The 27,523-nt window shown below is 41.0% G+C and overlaps 1 protein-coding gene across 3 annotated transcripts in view; it reads right to left on the bottom strand.

Moving 5' to 3' along the window:
• Positions 1–27,523, bottom strand: part of LOC115061710 (neuropilin-2-like) — an 84,717-nt gene that overhangs the window by 10,352 nt on the left and 46,842 nt on the right. For 2 of the 3 annotated variants that reach the window (XM_029530177.1, XM_029530176.1), the window contains 8 exons: positions 24,516–24,691; positions 23,942–24,115; positions 22,439–22,583; positions 12,880–12,954; positions 11,927–12,091; positions 7,324–7,592; positions 7,102–7,198; positions 5,294–5,326 (listed from right to left, as the gene is read on the bottom strand). In XM_029530177.1, coding sequence (XP_029386037.1) covers positions 5,294–5,326; positions 7,102–7,198; positions 7,324–7,592; positions 11,927–12,091; positions 12,880–12,954; positions 22,439–22,583; positions 23,942–24,115; positions 24,516–24,691 — 1,134 coding nt within the window. The remainder of the gene's footprint in view (positions 1–5,293; positions 5,327–7,101; positions 7,199–7,323; positions 7,593–11,926; positions 12,092–12,879; positions 12,955–22,438; positions 22,584–23,941; positions 24,116–24,515; positions 24,692–27,523) is intronic. The other variant, XM_029530178.1, reaches the window with a different exon arrangement.

Below are 27,523 nucleotides of genomic sequence, written 5' to 3'. Positions count from 1 at the left end.
CAGCCACAGAAGCCAATGTGCTCTAAAGAACAGCAAAAAAAGTTGCACAGTATTGTTCTCAGGCCCTTTCATCCATTCTCCCTGGTGAGGGGTGTTTATAATGCCGAGAGCTATGCCTCTCACATTGTTCTGCCAGTTCCAGCAAAAAGGAAACTCAGCAAAAGTGCATCCTGGTCAGTCAGGGAGATCATATGCAATAAGAAGTGGTGTTGGGGAGTCTCCTCAGTGTAGATTCTCATCAGTGAAGAGTGAATACCTCTGCTGATCATTCATTTCAGGGAGTTTTCACACCCTTTGATCTGTTAATGCATTAAAGCATTCTCAAAAAAATTGTATCATTCACATCGTCCATTTGTGTTAACACTGGGAATCATGGTTGTCGTCTTTCTCCAGTCTGATGGTGAGCATAGGTTCGAGACTTGACCCGGGACCTGGGTACAGGTGGTTTTGCTTGGGGCTGTGGATCAGATTATAACTGAGGTTTTGATTCTGGTAGCAGTTTTGGTGGGCTTGCTGATTTAGCTGCTGGCTGTTGTGGTACATCACTGAATGATGATGGCCACTGCTGGTCTTCTTGGTTGCCCAGTGGTACCGATGGCAGCACAGTATCACCACCACAGTTACAGTGACCAGCAGCAAGACGGCACCGGCTCCCGCCAGCACATAGTACCAGTAGGCAGGGACGAGCTGCGCCACCACTGTGCCTATTGTGGGCTCCATCCCAGACATGGCACCCCCTGGAGGGCAGGAGGACACATTACTGGTTGGGTCGGAGGATTAGCGAGGCAGGCATGCAGACTGCATTGGAGCTGCTGATGGCCTAACTTGCTGCTTACTAAAACCCCCTCCCTTTGCAATTTAACAGCAGTTGACAAACCAAAATCATAAATGAGCACTGCAGGTCTGTCAAGCTTTGGATTTCTCTAGAAGATAAAGTGTGTGATTGTTAAAAAGCCTTGAAGGGTGTGTAAGGTGGACTGAAATGTTTTCCTTCCACAAAAATTCAGAAGTGGGTTACGTGTTTTTTGATAACTTGATTTGCACCTACTGTAGTCAGCAGCAAATCTTCAAGGTACAAGGTACAAATAATTAAACTGAGATTCCCATTTTCACAGGTTTGTGTTATACTAGCATTATTATTATAAAACTAAGTGACCCTCCACTGCTATACAAGAAAAATACTATTTGTTATTTACCTTGATATATATTAGTTGTGTGGATTGACTAATAGACAACAGTAGTTCAGCACAAGATAATATATAAAAGCCACTCTGTTGACTTCATTAAACAACTGTAATAGTTGGTATTTCATCAAGCTAAACAGACTAGTTTTGTCATGTCTCATGCACTATTTAAAGAAAATAAGAGATTTCTCAGCAGTAAATCTAAGAATGCTGTCACTGTACACCTCATAAATGCTGCGCAAAAATGGAAAGCTTGACAGGCTTAGCAGCAGTAGCTAAGGACAGTCCAGAAATGGAGAAGTCAATTGCAGTTATTGCCTTGTTGGTCGACCTGTTCAACTGAACATAGACTGACATATAAAATCAACAGCAAGCATCTTTTGGATTTACTGGCTCAATATCAAAACAAACACTAAGGCACTTGGACTTTTGGACTGAATTTTCGGTTGATGCAAACGCCACAAGCATTAGCTGCACATTGACACGCAAGGGCTCATGCCATGCATTCACAGTCAATCAGAGAATGCAAAGCCTTGATTATGCAGTGAGTGACTGCGCCAAAAGGTTGGGGAGTGTTAAGTGGTTGTTTCGTAGAACGCAGTTATGCTTATCAGGGCAGGATCACGCTAAAGGGAGTCGAGTGGCAAGAAGAAAAGGCCATGTAAGAAAGAGAGAAATTACAGGGGCAGAGAAAGGATAAGAGAAAGGCATTATTGGAAGAAAGAATGAAATGAAATAGGGAGCTGTGGTAGAAAGCGAGGGGAGAGAGGGTGGGAGGGAGGGGAAGTAAAGAGAGAGAGCTAATCCTGCCATGATATCTTTAATCCTGCATTAAAGGGTTTGTCTGAAACTTCAATACTCTGTCAACTCACTGTGAAAGAAACCCACTGAGAGAGAGGTTGTGGAGGAACGAGAGATAGAGGAATAAAGGGAGAGCAGGGAAAAATGAATGGAAGGAAGACAAAAAAGAAGAAAGAAACAGGAAGCAGAGCCAGGGCAAGCACGGAGATGTTAAAGAAAAGAGGAATAATGAGAGGATGGGGGAGGACAGGGAGGAGAGGTGCAGAGAAAGATATCGAACCTCAAGGAAACCAGAGAGCTTTTTCTTCAAGTTCAGATGTACTCCTTTAGGATTCAAAATTAGCTTTGATTGTGAAGCTTTTTTGGGGGAGAGGAAAGGCATAAAAAGGAGGGAAGTTTTTAAGATCAATGTTATTACAGTAAGCTAAAAACAATTTCATAACTGGAGTCATCTTTTCGTAAGTCCCAAGTCTCTCAACACAGACATCAAGACAGAAGAAGTTCCGTCACCAACAGAAACGAGTCCAAAACAAGTCCTAAACACGTTTATGAATCAAATAACTGCCAAAACAATGGGTAAACAACTTACATTATAAACTGACACAAATGCTTTCTAAAATAAGATAATAGGGAAGGAGATCATATTATTTTACTCTATTAACCACCACACAGGGCAGGGAGGTATAAGGTAAAATATCTGTTTTAAGTGTGTGTCTGTGTGTGTGTGTGTCATGAGAAATGTTTCTTTGGCTGAAATAATTTGAAATAATGGTTCACCCAAAATGTAAGATCTGTAGGTCACATTGTTCAGTTTCATTCAATATATTTTTTCGAGCTGTTTTTATCACCACTTTAGTCACTTTATGATAGATGAAGGCTATAAGTAGATTAAAGCAAAATTTCTCAACTCAAAGTCAGCCATTACTCTTCCTCGTACTTCCTCCATTTATAAACTGTTCAATCTCTCATTTTCAATTTCTCTTTAATTAATATAGTTTATGCTTCAATTGCTCAAAGCTCGTTGCTCTGATTTTATGCACAATCTAACATTTGTTATACTATGGAAAGTTTTCATGAAGAAAGACTGCTTCTTTGAATGTTGCCTCTTCACCCTCACTCTTCTGTTATCTCGGCATTTCTCCTCAGTGCATTCAGTCTTCACTTAGAAGCACTTAGCTTACTTTTCAGCATCCTAAAAGAGAACTTACTGTTTTATCCTGTGGCTCCATCTCATGAAAACACATTGCGAGTTAAGAACCAACACTGCTGCCATGCTATGATGCCTCTACACCATCCAGCAGTTCAAGCTGGTTCACATAAAAATCAGAGTCAGAGCCCAGAAACTTAAGTTTTTGGAGTTGAGGTCTCAGCTCTTGTTATTTTATTTATTGAACTGAATAAAACCATGAGTTGCTTTAGTATCTGATAATACTCTGTGAATGATTTGATCTGCTAACACACTAGAAATACATGAGAGGCATAAACACACAGACACACACTGACACACACAGACACATACACACAATAATATCTGCGCACAGGCACACACCTAAACCTACACACAGATAGACAGAGACCTGCAGACAAACACCTGGCTTGGTTTGGTTGCTATGGACACAAACTGTATAAAAGTTCAGGAACAATAATCATGCAGTTATTGTTGTGCTTTAGACCCCCTGCCCCCATTCAGGAAACCCAATTTCTTACAACCGTGCTTCAGGTACAACCTCAACGCAATGCATTACCCATGTTATTATCATAATCGATATAAAAGCCATCAAATCTGATTGAAATCAGTTACCAAATAAAAATCACAAAATAACAAAAATAACAAAAACAAACTGCAAGCGGTAAATGGCAATATACCGCTTCTATGGTCGTCCGAGCAGTGAAGTGGAGTATATGCTGTATCTTAAATGAACTGCAACTTTAAATGGAATTGAGTGTCACAGTGAAGCAAAGTTTCCAGTACATTTTTTTTTTAAAACTAAGTGCAGTCTCGTGGCCAGAGTTTTAGGTCTCAACCCAAGCTTTGAAGGCAGGAGATCCAGTAGCATAATCTGTCTAAGCCCTTTTTTCATCTACTTTCAGACTGGTCTGTTTGAGGAAGAAGGGAAAAAAAAAGATACAGAGAACAGAGAAACGGGAAGTTGGATGGAATTTAGCTCTGCATTTCATTCAGGTGGGATCAGCAGGATCTCACTGGAGAGGAGAGGAAGACAGGAGACAGAAAAAAGGAAAAATAACTGAAGATAAAGGAAAGTAAGGATGGAAAAGAAAAGTGAAGGGAATACATGGAAATAGAGAAGCAGGGAAAAGCAAGGAGAAAAGCAAAGCAAGTGGCAGAGGGAGGGAAAAGGAAATAGTAAAGACACAGCACACATTACTCCATCCTTATATGGTTCTAAATACAGAGGGTGAGAGCTTGCATGTTGACAACAAATCACGATAGAGTAATGGATGAGGAGCGACCCTGCTGCTCTCTAAAATTAGAAAGCAGTGACGGTTGGACTGAGGGAGCAAGCTGTGTGAAATTCTTTTATTTCAGAAACGCCCAAAAGAAGAAGGGAAAAAAAAGCAGACGGAGACCGTTTAACCATGACCTATTGGTTTCAAACTTCATTTCTATGTAACCTTATAAGTTGTTGACCCAACAAAAATTTGGAAATGAACACCTTTTCAATAATCTGTGGGGGTTTTGCATTTTTTAGGCACACTTGCACACCAAGAATTACCAACTGGATACCCGTGACGGATCACACAAAGGCAGTGTGCACCATTAAAGACTTGACCCGCACCAGTCTATGGAAAGTGCAAATGCCCTGTATGCCTTGTTGTTACTCTAATGCCGTGGTGCTACTGTAGCAGCAAATTATCTTGTATTCATGTGATGAAAAATGTCATTCCTTCCTGAGAGAAATCAAACTACAAATCCAAGAGTCTCAGCCCAGCATGCAGGGAGTCATGCTGAAACAATGCAAAAGATCCATTCCATCAAGTTGTCATGTTGCCACTGCAATTTTCTCCCACATATCAGTAACATCCCCCACAAACTCTGCCACACCATTTTTATGTATCTACTGTAAATGTACCGCAAGAATTACAAAAAACAAAAAAAACAAAAACAAAACATCTCTCCCAGGATAAATGTGGCTCCTCTTTGTATTATTTAGGATTGGACGGCAACATGTTAGACACAAATAGGGTTACTTAGCCCTGGTGAAGTGCTGAGAGCTGAGCTTAGCGACAGGCAGGGAGCACAGACATTTGTCACAGTGAGTACAAGTGGAACAGGAAGTAGAACTTACTGGTTATGCCAGGAGTTAAGGCAGGGAAAGGCTCTGTGAAAGACAGAAGAGAAATGTTATTGATGGTGGTTAGCAAATGTAAATGGATGATAAAGCAGTGATATAATATCAGTAGGAAATGCTGGTTAAACTACTACAATGTAAACTTCACTGGGCGAACAAACTTTAGCTGATTCAGTTTCAATCAGCCCCAGACAGACTCCAAAGTATCAGTTGTGAGAATACTGTGAATGTGTGTGTCTCATTAGGCCCTTTTTTTATTACAAAATCTCTTTATGCAGATTGTAAATTACTTTACTGTCCATTTACCACTTTATTCATTTCCAGATAAGCCATTTGTAGTATAAAATACAGAGCCAAGTATATCAATTTGGGATTTGTGCAGAGTATTGTTGCATTAGTTGTTTGCTACATTTACCCAATACAACGAAAATGTACACAGACATTTCTAATGACTTAACAGAAATGCTGCACTTGTTATGCCCTTTAGGAGCGACAAGTATTCTTAGGTGTCGTTAACAATGGAGTTTGAAGGCAATTTAATCGTCCTAGGTGACATTTATTTTTATAAAATTGAGAGAAAATAAAAGCTTGAAGTTGTGTCTATTTCTCTCTGTCTGTACTTTATTCTTTTTGCTTGGTCATTCCGCGTTACTCTCATTTTTGTCATTCTACCTTATTGTCTGTCCTCGGATATTTGCTTTCTTCATTCAAGGTTAGCACCCAAGATATTATTAGCAGCAAGGCATGCTTGGTCGAAAGGCCATAGTAAAAAGTTAGGAGGACAACGGATGAAAGATGAGGTGAATAAAGTAAGGGACAGTATAAAGAGAAAAGGAAAAATGAGGAATAGAATGGCAAGGTGGAGGTAATTTAGAGGGTCATGGGAACAGCAACTAAAATGTACTGCTTTTTATTATTTGCCAGAGGATGTGACATCTATTATGAAAGTGAAAGGTAGAGAAACATAAGGAGAAAACGGCAGCACAAGTGTCCAAGTGGTAGCATTGTGTTGAGAGTAGATGGTGAAAAGGAAACAAGAATGAAAAGAAAAGGATGGAGGCTGTAAGAATGGTGGAATAATTAAAAACTGTAGGTATCATGTTAGATGATCAGTGCCACCTTAAAAAGTAAAATACGGAGAAGAGAAGATGGTGTGGAACCTTACGAGTGACCCTCAGACAAAAAGTACATTAAAAATTTCAATGTAGGCAAAGAGGTGTGTCAAACATAAAATATTGCCAATACTTTATAAAGTCACTTATAGCAATTAATTCAGTTTTTCAAACAGGGAAAGAAAAAAATGAGAAATGAGAGACAATGTGAAAGGTGCTGATAACAACCAATAGTTACAGTAGTGATACTGTTGAAGCCTTGTTGTTGGAACAGAGACTCTCTCAAGCGCTTAATCAAAGCACAACTACAGTTTTTATTTTTTGTTGCTTGATGACTGACTATTAGTGGAAAACAAGGTAAGTCAGAGAGAAACAGGGAGAAAAAAAGAGTCAACCAGTGGTAGGGAGGTTGGTACAGGAAGACTGTAGGCGATAGAGAGACGGCGATATAATGAAAGATAGATTAGAATCATGCCCATAGGCTGTTGGTGGCCTACTTTCTTTTTTTTAAATCTCTCTTTTTCTCTTTTTTGTGCGTGCGTGAAAAAAACGAGAAACAGTTTATCTCCTTCTCCCCTTCTCATCCGCTTGCTGGTGAAAACAGCATGAATGGTGTAGTGTGAAGGAGTCAGATGGAAAGACGGGCAGCCAGACAATAAATGGTCAGGCAGGTAAACCACTGGCTTCACTTACGTGTACACTGCTCCAGCTCGATGCTCTTGCTCATGTGGATGTTGTCGATACGGATGTGGCCTCTGCTGATGTGATCGAAAAAACCTTCAAACACCACCTGGACAGGAGAAGAGAAGGGACATGTAGATATGTTACGTTAACACAATTGATGAACAATTACAGTGAAGTGATGAAAATTATTAAATGCTTTTTTCCCCAGAGACCCTTCAAAACAGCACCTACCTGATACTCTTTAGGGCTCTGGGGCAGGATAGTGCGCCCCTCTCTCCAATGGGGCCCCTGATCTCCTTTAAGTGCCCATAACAGCGTCTCCTCCTGGTCGCTGTCCCTCAGGAGGACCCTCAGACTCCCTTGGGCTTCCCCTTGGAGTTGGTAGTAGAAGAGGAGGCACAATGGGCCCTGCTCTGGCCCCACCTCAGGGCTCAGCAGCCGGGCTCGCTTACGTTGCGTGTGGCCGCCGGCATCCAGGTGGAGGTAGTTGCCTGAGAAATCTGGCAGAAAGGAGTAGACAGAGCAGAGAGGTGCGATGTTGTTACATTGTCACTGAAATATAATTGAAGAATTAATTACTGGCTTTTAAACGGATAGATACTGATATAATATGTTAAAACATATTTGCCTTTTTATGCATTGGTTGCATTTGATTAATTTAATAGATTTCACCTCAATGAATTTTATCATTAGTGACTGTGCTGCTGCAGAGAGTAATCACTGCTCACCAGTAAAACAGGCTCAGTGGACAGTATGATGTAGTAATGCAGTGGGATGTGGTTGTTTACAGTTTAAGGCATTACCACCATCAATCTGCGGCATGAGGTTTAACCACAAATGAGACTGCTATTTCATCATGGCTGCTAATGGCTATGGATACAGATGAACACACACATATACGTACGTATCCACACACACACACAATTCAGCTAAACCGCTCTAATCGCTCTGAACGCTGGCGCCTCGTTCTCTTGCTCTCACACCATTATAAGCACAAAGCTTGTGTGTGAGCAGCGAATCGGAATGTGTTTGTTTTGTATATGTCCCCCCCAAACTAACTCACTTTGCCCATTTTTTTTTAACTATTATACACTTTCTTTCTCTCTTCTTGGCACAAAAAAGGCAGTAAAGAGGAAGAAGGGGTTGTCAGAGTGAGCAAACATGACATATAAAGGAAAGTGAGAGCGAGAAAGTAGGGGAGCAGTATAGCATTTTCCCTCACCCGACCAGCACCATAATCATTAGCTTGCTGCTGTGTTTGGCTGTTTGTCTGGTTTGCCTATTACGGCCAAAGAGTTAAAGCTTCGCTGGAGCTGCAAATAGTCTTTTTATCGACAGACAGACACTGTGTGTGACACCTCATAAAGAGAGAGCGAGAGAGAGAATGTGGAGAGGAGAAAAAGACAAAAAGAAAAACAAAGAAAATATGGAGTATGGGTTGAATTAAGGAAAAAAGGGAGACAGTACATCTATCTGCTCACCTGTCTTTTCCCTCCCTCAGCTAAGACAGAAAAAAAGCTGTCAACAGAATTTGCTGCACATCCCACTTAATGAATAATGGATTTGGGTTGAGGTAACTCTGTTTCTTCCCCTGGAGGCAATGAAAATAGGGACCTAAATTACCGTTGCTCATTAAGTACAGTTAGAGAAAGTTGCAGTGTTTTTCTGTCTCTCTGTGTTTGATCTTGGCGAATGTACAAAGGGAGGGAATTAATTAACAACTCTCCATGGGAGGGATAGGCAGGGATGTAGAATCGGCTCTGAGGGAGGGATGGAAATGTGTATGTGTTTGTGTGTTTGTGCCTGTTTGCATGAGTGTCAATGCATTTGTAGGCATCCTTGTTTATGTTTATATCTGTGTGTTTCTCTGCCAGTGTCTGTGTGTCTGTACTTTTATGTGATTTGTTTGTATGTATGATTTTGTCATTTTGCGTACGTATAGATGTTTTTGTAATCACAGTGTATGTGCAACCGTCCCAAATGTGGAAGTACATTTCTTCGTATATGTGTCTACGCATCCTAAACTTCCCCAGAGGGTTGAGTGGCAAAGGTTGATCAAATGGCAAAGTTGTTTCTTTCTTTACACATACCACACTGATTCCTGGTGCTCTTTTTCTAAACTGCCCCATTAATGATTCAGAGAACTAAGAGAATGTAATTTATATGGAAACAAACATTGTATTCGCTGCCTGGGTGATGATTTCAGAGAGTGACGTTTGTATTCAGAGTCCTGTGAGTAGTTTAGTCCAGCTGCTAAGACACTGTGGTATCATTTATGGGAGAAATCATGGTCACAATTAAATAAGGAAAATAGAAGTCAGATGTTTAAAAATGTGTGTACTAAATTACCATTGAACCAACTTCGGTCAGCTACTTGTGGGTTGAGTGAAGAACTCAACTCTTGCACTTACATGTCAATGTGTTGCATGGTCATCAAATGTCCAAATTATAATAGGTTACTTCTTTGAATGAATTCCTAAAAATCAAATACCTATACCAGTTTTGTTTAAGGGTTGATACAATCGCAGAGAAATCTGATTGGTTCATGTCTTGGTGCACAGTAATGCCTTGTGTATCGCATAACGACAGTGGAAAGCAAAATCAGCAATGTTAAAGCCTGATATCAAGCTGCCAGTTTTACTATCTTTGCACTGTCTTTCAACCCCTCTCTATTCCTACTTTCCCTTTCTTATCAATAACTGAACCACTGCCAACAAGTGTAAAGAGTTTCCTTCGATGGAAAACTTCCACAGGGTAAACGATTTCAGTCTTACCCTATCTGAGATCAAAAGAATAACTTATGAGCTGTGCTTGGGTTGGATTTTTTCTTTAAAACCCTAAAAGGGCCCTTTCAGTAACAAGGGATGGGGATTTGATTTGCATTTGGAGACAGCTTCCAGACAGGGTGCCGCACTAATGTTCCTGTAAAACAAGACTTAATGTCATGTTGCTGTCTAACACTGAGACAGCGATGCTGCTAAGTCAATTACACACACTCAAACCTGCACACACACACATTCGAACACTTGGGCATATAAGAGTGTTTGCAGACTCACACATACACCACAGACTCAGGCAGCAGTGTGATGTAGATCCTCGCCTCATGTCACAGGCCCTGTCTGTTTATGAAAGAGCTGCTCAGTCAACCATAAATAGGAAGGCTTCAGTAGATGCAGAGGAAACCTTGGTGGATGGCAAGGTCAGGTGTGTGTGCGTTCCTGTGTGGGCGTGAGATAAACTCCACTCTCATTCACAATCCAAATGTTTAATACACGGACAGTCCCACCTTGAGTGTAGGATGTGTGTGTGTGTGTGTGTGTGTGTGTGGAGCCTCTGGGAGAGCTTGAGCGCTAAGGCAGCACTTCTGTCAAAACCATCATCTAACATATCTTACTGCTTTGGGCCGTGTGTGTGTGTGTGTGTGTGTGTGTGTGTGTGTGTGTGTGTGCATGCTTTATGTATGCATAAGTACAGTACAGAAAATATGTGTGTGAGAGAGGAGCACAGAGAGTGGTGTAGAGATGTAAGTGAGTCACTGAAAGTTGGTGTGTGTGTGTTTGAGTTTGTGTAATGGATAAAACAGTCGTGGTTATCCTGCTGGCTCATTAAAGGCGGACAGATGTGGAAAGAGGCACAGAGAGAAACGCGGGAGAGGTCAGCGAGGAGGGAAAGAGCTGATCTTTTTGATAGAAGGAGTGATAGGGTGGTGATGGAAAGAGAGATGAAAATGCAGAAATCATATGCTGTTGGGTAAGGTATGCAGATGTGAGAAAGAGGAGGACAACCTAAGAGGAAAGAAAGAAAATAGAATGAAAGAAACATGGTAAACCTTTAAATTGAGAGATGTGAGATGATGATAACAGGCAAGTAAAAGATTGGATAAAAAAGGGGAAAATCAAGGAGGCCATATATTATACTATACTATACTGAATATAAAGGAGCCAACAAAAAAATGTCTACCCTTGAAAAAAGGAGGTTAACTACAGAGGACTTTGAAGAAGTAAAACTACATGAAAAAAGTCAAAAAAAAAAAAAAATCTGAGGCAGAGGAGGAAAAGAAAAGTGAGATAAAGAGATAAAACAGACAAACTAGGTTATGGGGAAATTAAGTGTTAAACCTTACATAAAAAAAAAAAAAAAAAAAAAAAAACAAAACAACTCCCCAATTAAGTCGTCGTACACACTTTAACCAGATCAGAGTGAAATCCTTGCATCATAATTGCTGTCAGTGGTTCCTCCCAGCACTGAGATGTGTAATATTCCACCACAGGACAACTGCTTCGCTCTTAATTAGCTTGAGAAAGCTTTGTGCTGAGGGAGGTCAAACATCAAGACATGACAATGCTTTCTTTTCTGTGTTTGAGGAATGAGAAATATCCCGGAAATGAAATATGCTCCAGGTGATGAGAACAGATTTTGGCTCTCTTCTGCCCAGAGAACCTGGACTCTTTCTCTGTGGAGGTGGTAAAATGAGTGTCTGTGTCTTTATGGCAATGCTATTTAGAGGTAATCATCCAAAAGACTTCATGTTTATGTATTAACATGTTTTCAGTACAGATTTTAAACTCTCTCATGCTGCACTTGTGGGTAATAATGAGCTATAATTCGGGGGGGTTAAGTAGTGGGCAATGACTGTCAAGTTGATACACTGCTTGATGCTAATAGCACAATAACAGTAATAGTAACATTAGTAAAGTCGGAGACTGCTGACTGCTCTGAGACTCTGTTTCCTTCGTTGAAAAAGTAGAAAACACCATTTTGTTGGGTCTGGAAAATGTGCTCCTTCCAAATGTGCGTGCCGTTGGAATTGATTACCAGCAAAAGCAGTACTCACTGTCCGATCCCAGAGCCAGATCCTGTCTTGTCTCATGTGTGCCGTGTCCGGTGGCGCTGCTGCTGGCTGTGTGCAGGGACCAGCTCACACCTGACTGGGGATCAGCCGACCAGCCACACAAGCTCTGCTCGAAGTCACACACGGCTGACAGGGATGGAGCGGTCGCTGCAGGACAAGAAAGACACACAGACGTGGGACTATTTGCTTACAGTGACAGAAACAGAAGTTGCCTGCTTTATTTTGACTTAATTCAGAAAGCTCTTTGCACCCCGTCAAATAATGGCTGGCTCCTCTTTGTTTTGATAGTGGTTTAGGAGCGAGTCCCAATATGTTTAGATGAAAGAAAAAGACAAAAAAAAAAAGAGCAACACTGCAAATAGGTTCAAAGGAAGAAAATATTACGTATCACTATCAAACGCATTCTCTACAATGTTGGTACAGAAAGTAGAGCATTATAAAATGCACCTGTTTTTTCTTGACGGCTGTTAAATTGCTGAGTTAACTTGTGTAACAACAACATGGATGAACAAAGACCCTTCCAACTTCTGTACTCCACCGTGCTAAACATAAACTTCAGTGAGGTCACTTGTGTGACACTCACTGACCCGTAGCTGTTGAGTGACATTGCCAGTATGTGTGTCAATGTGTGTGCATGAGGAGGCGAGATCCTCTGACTGAGAGCTTATTTTCACTCAAACTGAGCTTCCTGTGGGACACTTGAATCCAACAGACTTCAAAGCCCAGAGGCCCTGTGGTGTATGGTGACATCATGAGTTTGACCTTAAGAGTATGAGTGTGAGCGCCAGCAAGCGCGATTATGTGTGTGGTAGATGAGAGACAGGGAGAAAATAAACGCATGTGTGCATGCAACAAATCTGCACGAGTGAGTGTGGACATCTTGAGTGTGAGGGTGCTTGAATTGAGTGTTTGTGTGTGTTAGTTTGTCTGAGTACCTGGTCTCATAACAGCAGTTGTCTGTTCCACTCTGGGAATGGTGGGGGTCACTGTGTCGGGTACGGTGGTAGCTTCTGTCAAAAGAAAAAATAAAAAGGTGACAACAGAACAGAATGAGGTGATGTGTATTACATCACACTTTATTTTAGAACATTAGAATGCTAATGTTCTTTAAACATTCTTTAAACATGTTTTTTTGTTTTTTTTTTTTTTTTAATCAGTGCTTGAGTGGAGAAATTCTTGACTCACACTGAACACATCTGAGCTCTGCTTTTCCCAGTTTCTTCTGCCACTGCTTCACTGAACACTGGGGATAGAGCTGTGTCCTAACTGTACAGCTGTGACATGTGGGCAAAGCATTATCTTCTAACTAATGATGTTGTTGATGACATACACACATCACTGTTGTTCTCTGGCACTGCGTGTTAAGGCTGAAGTTCATCACAGTCTGGGCAGAGGAAAGGAGCTGGCACTCAGCTGAAGACTGGGCCTCACCACTCATTCTGTCCTCTGCAGGTTGGCACCCGCGTCACCCCAACATAGACGTACATGCACGCACGCACAAAATCCTGTGATGATAGATGCTGCACTCAATCTGACCTTGGTGCACAGCAGCATGCAACCATTGTACGATAGATCAAACAGACGCACACACACACACACACACACAAACACACGTCAGCAGTGAGGTATGTCAGTATAACCCCAAGACCTTCTGGTCTTAATAAGCATTTTTCTACTGTTGGTTAAGATTCCTTAAATGTCCCTGAATGTTTTAGCAGCTCTTTTTCTGTCTCTCTTTCACTCTCTCTCTCTCACACACACACACACACACACACACACTGGTATATAGCCTAAGCGTGTGTCTTTATATTGACGTAAGCGAACACAAGATTGGTTAGTGTGGAACAAGGTTGACACCACAAACCTCTCACCAAATTATTCTCAGAAGCTACTTCTTTCTCTCTCTTTCTTTCTGGCATTTGTTCCTTGCTCTACCTTTCTTTTTTCTTTCTCCTCTTCATCAAACCTTCGACTCTACAAATCTCCCCCAGTTCTTCCATCCTCAATCGGCATTTGCCACAACAAATCCGACCGGTTTCAGTTCTGCTGCGCAAAACCCCAATCAACACCACAAGAAACTCTTTCTACACAAATACACAATCAGGCTTTCTTTTCCTCTGTCCTTCTCTCCATCACAGAAGTGAAACCCTATCCAGTGTTGTTTCTGTATTACCACAACCACAATTTTCTTTTCCATAACTCTTTCACTGCCTCTCTTTCTGTCATCTCTCCCTGAGGCATATTTAGATTTCCACCCGTGCTTTGCTCTCTTTCTTTGTTAAGACTGTATCTATTTCTTTTGCTCTTTTCCTACAATTTGTTTCACTCCTCTTAACTTTTCAGGGTTCTCTCTGTGCCGTAACTCTGTCTGGTGTTATTTGCTGTCCTGTCTAACCACCAGCTCAGTAAATCCGAGCCCACCATTGATTTACTGCTTGTTTTGTTGTTCTAGATGTTTCCATAACTTGCCTGGTGGTCGCTCTCTCTGTCTTTCTTACGCCCTCTCCTCTCCTTACACCCTGTAAGGAGTGTGTGTGTGTTATGCTTAGTGTGAACTCCTAACCTTTGCCAATAGCCTTGAGTTCTTTTCAGTGTCTTGGTCAATTTATTCCTCTAGTGTGTATCGTGTGTGTGCATAATTTTATTGAGTTGTTTACATAGACTGCTCAAAATGAAAGTATGCAGGATTATTATGTAAGACCAACATGAGTGGCCTCATATTGCTGTCCCAGCACATGCACACACACACATATACACAGTCGAACACAAAATTAGATATTAACATTGGATAAGTAGCTCCCAGCTGCTGACATTAAACTGCTTTAATTTGGTGCCCTTTACCTCTGTAATTAGCCCCCCATATAGAGGGGAGGGAGGTAGATGAGAGAGAGAGGGAGAGAGAGTAAGACAGAGAGATGAATCAGGGAACATAACCCTTTCCACCTCTCACCACCATTTTCCTAATTAGTGACCACACACAGTTCCTGTTGGCCTCCTATGTCTATTTCCATCTCCTCTCCACTCATCTAATCCCATTCTGCTCTTTGTTGCTCTCCCCCTCTCCTTTCTTACTCCTTCGTCCTCCATGAGGATCTTCACTATAGCATTTCTAAAGGTCAGTATAATTATTTACATAAATTACTTTGCAATCATTCTTTATTTTACGTTTGCTGTTGTAGATAATATATAAAAATTGTATATCTTCAATGGGTTAGTGCTGGAAGTGGAAGTTTTTTTCCTTTAATCATTTTAGACTAAGGGGGGAATTGAAGTCATTGGTCTGAAAGAACTAAGACTCTAACAGCTGCTTACTGCAAAGTGTTCCTCAACAACATTGTGTTAAAGCAACTTGTCGTGACTCTCTGGCTCTTTCTCTTCCTTCACATGCACACTTGCACACACACACAGACGCATTTGAGCGCACACACATACACACACACCTCAAACTGAGAAACAGAAGGTGGCCAGAGTTTTCGTTTTAAACCTGCTGACTGAGCAGGGCGAGGCGGAAACAGAGAGGCGAAGACTGTTCAATTATGGAAAGAGCTCTGGGTATAAATCTACCTCTGTCAGTCTAAATAATGACTACTGACACAGTATGTGAGTTTGTGTGTATGAGTGTGTCTGAGAAAAAGAGGGAATATCGTCACTCCTCACATTATTGGTGACATGGTGCCTGCGTGGGGTGGAGGGGGGTTCTTTTATTCAATAACTATGTGATTGAATGACAGACTAAATGGCAGCATATTTGTATAGCCTGGTAAATGTCCCATTTACTGTAACATATCTTACTGACTTAAAGGTTCCTTAATTTTGCTGAAGTTTGTATTCATCCACTATTTACAGTACACCACTCAACAGCTTGATAAACCTGCTCTAAGTTCTTTCCAAATCGGGACATAGCAAATGGTACGTGTTTGTACATTGCTGAGTATGCTAGGCATTGAAAGGGTAGCTGAGCCCTTTGTGAATGGAAACTTGGAAACTAGTAAGTAAAACTGATTTTAGTCATTGAACTACCAAGAATGGGGCCGTTAAATGTTAAAAGTATGACATCAAATGAGAAGTAATGGTGGAAAACATGAGTGTTTTTGGATGAAATTCATGCCAGTAATCTGAATGGCAAATCAGACAACTGTACTTAAAAACCAAAAGTGCAGGTTTGATTTGTATCTGGTTTAAAATGTTAGACTAATTATGACTCCCTCTTCTGAAGATGAGTGGGTGGGAAAATGAGTTCTTTGCAACAGGAAACTCTTTCCAGACTACATGCTTAATTAGCCCATTGTACAGTGAGCTACCAATAATAGCGGGCTTTATGGTAAGTGCTGCACTGGACCACAAGTTTTAATGTCTAGTAGACGGGGAAAGCACGGTTTCTGTAACCCAGCAAAGTGTATTGGTGTTACAGACTAAGCACATCACTGTGGGTAAAAAGCCAGCCATTATAGAGCATGGCTAAAAGGCAGAGCCATGAGTTAAACAGCTGAGACACGATAAGCGAAGATGCTCTTTATGCCAGGGAGCTACTGACAGTGAATTCCTCATTAGTCCATTGTATAACAAAGCACCACAAGGTATGTGATTGTAATTATCACCTTAAGCGTCAAGCTAAGTGCGACAACAACTGAGATGATAAAAAGAAGCTGCTGAATGGCTAACTATATCAGTGAACCATAGTGAGGCACAAAGGCAATGATTTTAAGTGTGGCAAAAACTATTACACAAGTACACCATTAAATTCTCTGGAAAAGAGACACACAGCTTCTACCATCATCGAGCAGTAATTCTGTTGACAAGGATATGGCTTCAGCAACTTCCATGGTCCAATCAGTGCTTTTCTGGCAACGCCATATTGCAGGTCCATTGACAGAATGGACATATTTTGTGGTTTTCTGAACAGGACGGAAAATACCGGTTTATCCTTATCCCACCCTGAAGACGTTTCCAACATTAACAAGCATCAAGCAATATAAACAACTTAATGATCCACCATGCATGGACCAATGGATGGACAGACATATTGATAGATAGGGAAAGAGAGAAAAACAGCAGCAGTAAAGCTGGAAAATGCTGCAGAAAACACGATGAAACAAACCTAAATATTTATATTGGCAGGACATAAGTTTTTTTTTTTTTTTTAGCAGACAGACATTCATAAACATACAGTCACCCACAATGAACCCGTGTCCAGCGCTAAGTGTTTCAATGTGTGATATCTCAAAGAAGCAGAAGGAAAAGATAAACTTGATTGTCCTCCTGAAGTGAAACAAACACGATCATATATGGTTTCCAGTAAATGACGAGCTTCTTTGGCCTTGTGCTTGATTTCCAGGCTTGTTATGTTTGTTGAGACGCACAGGAACAGCCACAGCAGTGCAACCAGTTAATTGAAACCCTTCTGTTGGGGTGAGCTGGTGATTTATTTTGTCACTAAGGCGCCCCCAGTGCTCAACATCATTCCTACTACTGGTGTCTTGTAAAAACTCAGAATACTTATCTCTTCAGGAACCTAGGTTTCAAAAGCAGCTTGAAAATGTTGCATGGTTGAGGCTGGATTGTGGGTGGGTTCTTACAGTAGCAGGACAGAGGCGACAATTTCATGCTCTTAATGGGAGTGGAGTCAAAGAAGGCACAGACAGGGTATGCCTGCATGGTCTCCCTCCACAGCAGGCTCAGGCCTGTAAAACTTTATAAAATTAAGTAGCCTATAGTTCTTTCTTTTAATTACAGTAAGCCACTCTTTTGTTACTTTTGTGGTTACTTCTTTTGTTAAGTTTTAATTACTCTGGATGAAAAATTTATCAAAAGTGAAGTTAAACAATTATTATTAATAATGACTCGGTAATACTATACGACTAGCCCTGCTTGCTATCTGAATAATGTAGTGAATGACTGACAGGAGTCATGGATTTGTGAAAGTAAAATGCCTGCTGTTGGTGGCATTTATGTAATCTCATTGATCTCCGGGGGAGGAGGGAGAAAAGATATGAGGATGCGGAGCTGAGCAGAGACATGAGTGGGTGTAACTCAGGACATATCCCAATCACATGAAAATGTTTGGACTGGAGCTCACATGTGATAATAATCCGCAATGTTAGACACACTCACACACACACACACTAGGTTAAACTGGACCCGGCTGGACACCTGGAGCAGCAGACCCTTTCAAACTAAGTGTGTGTTTGACTGTGCTCCACGTCCGACAACATCAGCATGTCAGTACCACTATGTAGTCACTGCCACAGATTGTAATTCAAGTTATAAACTCACTGTCATATCTAACCTTTATCTAGATGTCGTACAACCATCTTTTACAGGATAGGCCACTTTGATTCATTCAGAGAAGCTGTTGAGATATTTCAGAGATCCAAACAGGTACACAGTCCGTCATGAGGCCAACCTGTTTAAGTGGTCTTTAAGTGGAACAGACAAAAGCCCTGAGCTTTGAATGATACTGTCTACCAGCTGTAGTCCCACTGCTGGGTTAATCATTGCAGTTTTGTTGAAAACGCAGCATTGAGAGGTATCATTTGTATCCCAATCCGGTTGGCATTGTCAAAGATTTCATGACAAGTGAAGATCTGTGATACAAAGAGCAGCAGCTGATGAATGAAAATACACAAAGCTTCTTTCTATCTCTCTCTCAGTAACCACCCCATAACACTGTAGTCTTCAATGGAGACGAGAAACTAAATTAATGAATGAATTTACAAAACAAAGGACAAACCTTTGTCATTATGCCAAACAGGTCTCTTGTGTCGCCGTATCTATGTGTGTGAGTGTGGGTATGTGCCTACCTGCCAACTGCTAAGTGTGGAGAGAAAGAGATGAGAGAGAACATGAAGATGTTCTGATAGCTCAGTCATTTAAAACATCAACAAATCCGGCAGCTCCCTGTTCACGTCAAATAGGTTACAAGACCTAAATTACATGTTGCCACCATAGCTAGCGTGAATGATTAGAATGAGCCACGCTATAATATTCTGTCTTTTTGTTTCTGTTTTCGCACTGAGGGTTTTGGCGCAATAATGAGATGTTAAACTACATTATTGTGTGTCCCCCCTCCTCCCCGCAAGAACCCCTTGATCCGTAATTTTGGATTTCTTCATTGTAATTGGCTGCTGAGATTGTCTCTCCCATGTGAGGAAATTGTTTTGCAGCCCCAAAGGCAGGTCACTATGCTTCACTGCAAAGTATGAAAACAATACTGGGCCAGTAATGGAAAAGCAAAGTCTGTATGAGTTTGCCAGAGCTGATATTTAAAGGATATGAGGTTTGTGACTGACTTCACATTCTATTGTCTTTGTCTTAGTCTGAAGCAACACAACCTTCTGCTGACTCACAATTACACCATCTCTGTACAATATATTCTAATAATGCAGGTTCACTTACGAGAACTGTTGGAAGGAGGTAGCTTTGTTATAATGCTATTCTAATAGTAATAAACTCAATAAAATGCCACAGTGATCTCCTCATTAGAGGGTCCATGTTCAGGGTCCACAGGAAACAGAGAGAAATAATAAAGGTCTGAAACCAGCCACTGAATAATAGAAAGGCCCCCCTCTGATTGCTGCATCCACCGCAGACTGGTCTCTGTGTGTGTACGCTTCTGAGTGCCTTAGTGAACATGTGATTGCCTCACACAGCTGAAGTCTCCTCTTATTTATTCATCAGTTCACCAAACCAAGCCAAGACAAGGCAGGGCTGCAGCCTGACTGCATAAACTGAGGGGTCAAAAAAAAGGAAGGGGAACTCCCGCAGCTCAAATTTTATAAAAGATGAAGGCTGGCCCTTTTTATGTGATGTCCACCATGGTGAAATAATCAGATGATAAAAAAACATGCCTTTTACTGTTTATGCCTCCTGCTCAGAGGAATAGAAAGCATTAGATTGACAAAGGAAAACTGCCTCAAAGAATTTGATTTGAACTCATTTAGAGGGGTGCTGTTAAGTCTTTTCCTGTATGACTGCATCAATCTTCCGGTCTGTGTGTGTCTATGTATTGTTGCACTCCAGTTATGTGTGTGTGATTAGTTGTGCTAATGACTTATGTGTAAACAACTGTCTTCAGCAGAGCAAGGCTGATTCACTTAAATATCTCATCTTGTGTCACAACTTAGCACTTATTGGTGAACACGAACACACAGACACACACACAATGCAGAAGAGAAACCAAGTCTTTTTTGTGTTTCCTTTGGTTCTGTTTTCATTGGCTAAATAACTGGTGAGATCATTCTTTTTTTTTTTTTTTTTTTCATTTCATTTTGTGTGGCGGCAATTAAAAAACAGAAATTCAACTGAATCAACTTGCTGGAAGCCACCAAGATGCAGAATAGTTTTTATGTGGCATTTAGGAATTTAGGATGGCAGCACAAGCAGTTGCTGTAGCGATCATGTGAATTGGGAATAAACCGCTATCATGTCTAATGCAAGAATTGCACCCAGAGGGAAAACATCTGGCATACAGACACAGACAGCCAGATGAGCAGACAATCAAAGCAACTCCAGTAGCCAAGAGGTTGATCCGTACTGCGTTCATAGAGATGATGGCTGCAGATAGGATGCATATGATGTTATTAGGTGCAATAACGAGCAATGTGTTTGAACAGAAAAAAACACTGCCAGCGCAGTCACATAGGTAAGAGCCAGTATGAGCCGACACATTAATTTCTTTTAGAAGGAAATAATTTGTTTCCATTCTGGGTAGACAACAGTCAAGGTAAAGCTTTGGCTTTTACTTTGTTGTGCCTGAGGGTTTCACATCAGTGCACTGATATATAGATTGTGCTTACTGCCGGTCACCTGGAAGTCCAACTTTTAGGTTTCCTCATTAGGGATGTCATTAACTGCGATAGATTAAATTAGAGCCAAGTTTGAAACCACAAAGTGTAATGAGAAAAAACTCTAAAATAGATGTAGAAGAAGTAAAAGGGCTGTAATTGCATATAATATAGCTCTGTCCACGCATTATCCTGATAATACAATGTGATCTTAAAACTAATCATTTGTTTTTCAAAGTAAAATGTGTCCCTTGGCTAAACTGTAAATCTCCATTATGCCTTTTTCTTTTTTTTTCGTCCAACGTATCCATGGTAACCTGTTCAAACCCCTGTTAACAGGGGAGGAGGCCCCTTCTCTTCTCATCATCACCAGACTCCTGCCTAGTCCTGGCACTTCTCGGATATATTGTTCCCTTTGGGTTCTCCTCTCCCCTCTCTCACACGCTCACAGACACACACACACACACACACACACACACACACACAATCACGCAATTCTAGTGTGTGGCCATCAGTTGCAGCCATCACCGTACTTCATGTCCACTGGGAAAAGCTACGTGTCATTTTCTGTTCTTCTCTTCACCTGTAATACGTCACGACCTGACTGAAGCTATAAAAATTTAATGGCACACGGGGAGAGGAGAGGGGAGGAGAGGAGACGATAGCTGTGAAAGTCACATTTTTAACAGGTCGTCTTTCTCTAATATGTTCAGTTTTAAGATGGAAATGGTGTATTTGCACTCCAATTATATCAACACAACTTTAGGGGCAGGGAGTCTTGTGTCATTATCTCGTAAATTTATGCAGCATATTATTATTGCTAAGGTTAAGCAATCAGTACAGACCTTTGGATGAAAGTCTGTTGTATTATTGAAGTTACCATGCATTTGTGAATTTGTTTTCCGCTGTCGACAAATAGCACATATCAGTGACGTACTGTAATAAATACACTGCTAGATAATCACATGTATAGGTAGGTGTAATAGTTTGTATTCATCATTGGATACACTAAATAACCTCTCTCTTGATAAACAACTGTTTATGCTGATCAAACCAAATAGAAAATAAATCAAATGAATTGGTTGAAAAAGAAAAGTTGATGTTTTGCCATCACTAAGAGAGGAACTGATGGACCGGAATGGAAAAAAAAAACTGTCTTTCATGGCACTATAGCTACATGCTATTCACATAATAGGCTGTGAACACGGTATGGAACAAATACACAGCTGGCTATTATTAGTAAAAAGTCCCTTGACCTAGACATGTTAATCCCCGTCCAGACATGTTGCAAAATCTCCTATAGAGTAGGATGATTAACATCAGCCAGGCAATGCACGAGTGAATGACGTATATTTTTATAGCAAATACTGTAAATGCAATATATATTTACTGCACATGTTGGCTGTAAATACAAAAGCAGACATAAAACTATAAACAATGGTCGATTACAATACAGAAGAATAAGCATGCGTGTGCACGCACACACACACACACGCACACACACACACACACACACACAGTATCAGTAATTTTAATGAGATACTTCAGCTGTGTGGTATTTTATGTCAGACAGATATATGAAGGATACTACATCCACTGTGTATCAGCCTGTTTATCTGTCTATTCCTATGTAGGTGCAAAATCGTCTGCCTCACTGAAAGTTCAACTGTTTGCAAGATGTGTGTGTATCTAGCTTTGTGTTATGGCTTACCAGGCAGGTCACAGCCGAGGACCTCCATCCTCATACCAATCCCAGCAGGCGACCACCTCTCTGGAAAGACTCTGATGTATTGGGCCACTATCTCATCAAATCTACGCACCTCAGGAGTGTCATAGTGGCTGTTCCCTTCGAAAATCTGAGAGGAGGGAATCAAAGGGATGTTGATAGGCACGTCATTTGTGTTGAGAGGTATAAGATTGTTTTTCTGTTTTCATTTCACAACAAGGAGCAAAGTAAGATAAAACATTTCCCCTCTGGTAAGAATGTCTTCCTGTCGGTTTTGACATTCCTGGCTCATATACTGAACAGGATTTTTTTTTTTTTTTTTAATGCCAAATTTCTGTTGCTGGCTTTTTTTTTAAGGTACAGTATGTAGGACTTAAGGGGTACAAACCATGGATTGGCAACTGGGACTCATGTCAAGCATAAGAGCGGGAGAGTGGGTGTGAACACTGATACACCAGTTGGTGGCGAAGACAGCACAGTGGATGAGCTTTCTGAGGCAATTGAAAAACGTGTAAACAGCAGAGGCAATCCAATGTAGTTATTTAATTTCGCCGCCATTTAAATCTCGTTGTAAAACAGTAGGAAAATGGCAAGCTTGTCTTTCTTAAGTCATATGACACTCCTAATCAGCATTGTTCCCAGGCACAGTTTGATGTGCCATAAAAATAACAACAGAGGGTGGGTTTCCTCTGATTTTCATGTAATTTTCTGATTCTCTCCTGCAGAAGATTTATTACAAGCTGAGGACAGACTTGACTTAGCGAACACTAGAAGAAAAAAAAGAAAAAAGTGGGCTGTGAAAGTTGTAATATTGGTTTCATTAATTGAGTTGTATCTTCAGCCTTCTCTATTCTTTTCTTGGAATTTTAAAAACCTATGATGTATCTCCCAGGATGCTCATTTAAAAAGTCAGACAGATGAGAGAGTACAGGGTTTTAGCATCAGGAGGAAAGCCAGGCACTAAGTAGTACTATTAAAGAGTTTTAAGACTGATTTTCAGAAAAGAGGACAGAGTTTAAAGTGCCCTGTCTCACAGTGTGTTAGATTGCCAGCAGTGTTGGGTGGTGATGCAGGAAAGACATTTTTAATTAACACCCATGAGAGACAAATACAGCGTGAGTGAACGAGAGGATAGAGAGACAGAGGGAAGCAGAGAGAGACAGTACAAAGGACTTAAAGAGAAGCAAAGACGGAGGCAGGGAGAATGAGGAGTGAGGTGATTAAATTGAATTATTATCAGAGCTGAGGCTGTAATAAAATTTCTTTTTTTTTTTTTTTTGCTGAAAATGACGAGGCTGAGAGAGAAGGAGCGAAACACACAAAGAGGGAGGGAACGAGAAGGAGAGTGAAGAGGGATTTAGTTGAAAGACAGCTATAAATAAACCACCAATCAAGAAGAACTGACAGCGACAGTCAGAGAGAAGACAGCACATATGTATGTGTTGGACAGTGTGATCGAGGGAAAGTGTGTGTGTTCCACTTCTTTACCTTAGCAAACCCAGTCTTGCTGTCAATGATGTGGGTCCAATCTTTGCCGTTTAAGCTGTGTGCCAGTTTGTACTTTCTGACAAATGCTCTATTCTCAGCACTGGTGCTGCCCTCCAGCCCTCTGGCACCCTGGGTAATAATGCCACGCACCATTTTCGGCACACCAAGGTCCACCTACAACAGAATTAATATTGTTATCTGCGCCAAAATACCAAACTCTGGCACCCTGCGTTTACTCTGAGCTTGCATATGACCAATCGTCTATTTTGCATTAAGCCTTGGAACTAGATTCTTCTCTTGGGACTGGATGTGTGGCTGGTGTTGTTGTCCTGCAGTTTGCCTGCTGCATCTTTGGATTTTGCATAATATTGATTCCTTCTTTCAATCTTTTCTTTGATGTTGAAACGGTTTATTCCCCTAATATCCTCTGAAACTGCCAGTGTTTGCTGAGACACAGAGTGGCTTCTTGATGGAGTAAACTCTTCAGTGAGTTTTGCCATTGGGAACAAGGGACTAGATCTGTAGAACATGTTCTCTTAAAAACAATATCACTTATGAGGTTATACTGACTTACCTGTAGCCACTCTTCTCCAGCTATGGGCTGTGTTGGGTTGGGGAACCAGCCCGACCGACTGGCCACCAGCCTGGCAGCCCCCATGGAGCCGTGAATATCCCTCATGGAGGATGCAGAGATCTGGGAGTCAGGCAGCACCCCAGACAACATACCCTGCAGTTCTGAGCAGGGGGCATCTAAAGAGGACAGAGGCAAGGGAAAAGTATAAGAATACTTTATGTCTATCATTACATGGACTGATTGATTTGTGGGAAGGGGATTTCTGTTAATTTTGCAATGCTACTATAATCACTCTACGCAGGGAGTGAACATTGATGGTTATCAGGCAGACAGTGTTTGGAAAACTTTGCTCATTTCTCTCAACAGCAACAGATTGAACTTTCAGCTGCCAGAACTGCAACAATCAAAAGCCTTGGACAAAGAAAATCTTATTACCGTGGGAAGACATATATGAATTTGGTCATTTCTTGCGTTAAAAAAGAATCATGTTCGATCTTTCTTGAATAATTCAACCCACAAAGACTTTTTAGTTGACTCAGAAATAATATAACGTTGACATGAAAGTTAACCAAATGATTACTGAGGTGGATTTCATGTGTCTGGGAAATGAAAATGTGAAATGGAATTAAGAGGTTAAGAAGGTAGGTATTTCAGTGAGAAAAAGCTTTGGAAGGAGTGTAAACATGCCAATATATGCCATTCATTCCTATTCTTGCTGGATAAATGGCATTGCTGCAGATTTACAAGAGAGAATGTGACTTTAGGAATCAGGTATAATTTGCCATAACCATTTAATCTCCTCTTGGAGCGAGACTCTTGTGTGATGGTGACACAAATTGTGAAAACAAAAACACCAACTGCTGTGTTGTGATGCTGTAGCCCTTCTGAACTGCTTTCCATCAACCCATTCCTACTGCAAAGTTGATGCATAACTTTAACTGAGCTATGAAGGGGGTTTCCTCATTGGCAATCAAGCCAGAGAACTCCCAAACTAAAAAACTAAATGAAAGCATGTTGCACATCAAACAGATATGGTTTATAACACTGACAAATGTGATTTAGTCTTACAAGCTGTGGAATATACTATTGTCATAAATAAATTACATTAATAAAACAAAGGGAAGCAAACAAAGTGACAACATGGGGAGGAAAACAGCGATATAAAAAAAAGAAGAGGAAAGATAAAAGGGGAGGATGAGGAGTTAAAGGACAAGGGAGAGATAAAGAGACAGACAAAAGGTCAATCAGAAAGATGGACTGAAAAGAAGGCGCATGAATAGAAAGGGTGGGAAAGATAGAGGGAGATGCGAGTGAAAAGAGAGAGAGAGGATTGACAGTGGAGGGTGACAGTGATTGATGGTGACATTCTACGGGGCTTTGTGGAGATGAAAGTTTAATGTTGTGACGTCGTGCCTCACTGTGGTAAATAATGGATCAACAATAAACAACAACAGCTTCAGCCGTGCCACATGAGCTCTGTCAATCTCTGTAACAGAGCTGGAAAATGATTAGCCGGAAGAAAACTCTATTATTCTATTTTTTTTGTTTGATGCTGCTTATTCTTGCATCTGTCTGCCTAGGCACTGACTGCACTACAGTAGGCACTTTCATACAGAGGTGCAGTGGGAGTCAATGGATGTATCATCTCTGGAGATAAGAGCAGCAAAAATAGCCAGATATCACACACCAGCAGGAGAACCCTTAAACCTCTCTCTCACACACATACACACACTCGAACACAAAACAATATGTGTACCTGCACATAGCAGTTGCGAAGTCTAGGTTTCTCACACATTTGTTTTCAGACATGCTCCTTATGTTCAACTCAAACCTACACACACACACTGACACGGTGCTATTCTTGATAACAGGGTAACAGAAAAGCTGTAAAGTACAAGTCCATGGCCTGTCCATTATACACACAAACGTGCACACCATATACTATACAAGTCTGGTGAGAAAAATGATAAAGGTGGCAAAAATGAATGATTGAGTGGTTCTGCGGGGCAAAAATAAAAGGAGATTAAAGGAGGGTAGAAGAAGGGATTGAGGAAGGAAGGAAGGAAGGAAGGAAGGAAGGAAGGAATAGCTGAGTGAGGCAGGGATGTCAAGGAGAAAATGAGAGAGGGGCGAAAGGGGAGTGAGAATGAAAGCTGTCAGCAAAGGCAGAGTAAGGACAGAAAAAAAGCGGAATGTGAAGGAAGAAAGAAAAAACTGAGCAACACTGAAGAATGATAGGTAGAAAGTGAGGAAAAAGTAAAGGGAGAGACATAAATGTGTGATTTAAGTTAATGACATGTCACTGACTGACTGCTTTATGTCTGACTTTATAGGCCTGTGTAGGGGGTTATCTCATGCCCCCAGCAGTTGTATTCATGGGTGTGCTTGTCATGATGTCTATGTGCGGGGGAAAAGAATACAGAAAAGATACCGTATGGATATTAGATGCAGTATTTGGTTCAAAAGTATAAAGTTTCCTCAATTTATAGAGCTATTCTACTGAGAGTTTGGCACAACAGTTTGTTTTGCTCTGAAGCAACAAACTCTTGTCATCCTCTCCGCTCTCACAAAATGTCTGGCTCGTGATGGAGTGCTGACATTCCAGTGTGGCAGACTTCCTGAAAAACAGAAATGGCCAAAGGATGTGTTGAATGGGTTTTCAATGCTGAGGGTAGTCGGTAAAGGAGGGTGATGTATAATGCAATTTCAGATGTTAAAACAGGGTAAAAATGGGCACTTTTTAGAAAAGAACAGGCAAATTTACCAGATATATGCCATGTCCATATCCTTTCACCTGCCTCCTATCACACTCACACAATGGAACACACACACACACACACACAAATGGCAACATATTGTTTTGGTGTGATTGTGATTTGTGTGGATGCTGAAATAGCTCTCCTAGATAAGAGCATATCTGTCCCTCTCAACGGCCACTTCGGTGGCAGCAGAGAGAGGCCCTAACCTAATAATGATACAGGGGAGATGGAACACACACACACACATAC

This window comes from Echeneis naucrates, chromosome 21, assembly GCF_900963305.1.
Source record: "Echeneis naucrates chromosome 21, fEcheNa1.1, whole genome shotgun sequence".
Lineage (NCBI taxonomy): Eukaryota > Metazoa > Chordata > Actinopteri > Carangiformes > Echeneidae > Echeneis > Echeneis naucrates.
This window is presented reverse-complemented; position numbering and strand designations above follow the sequence as displayed.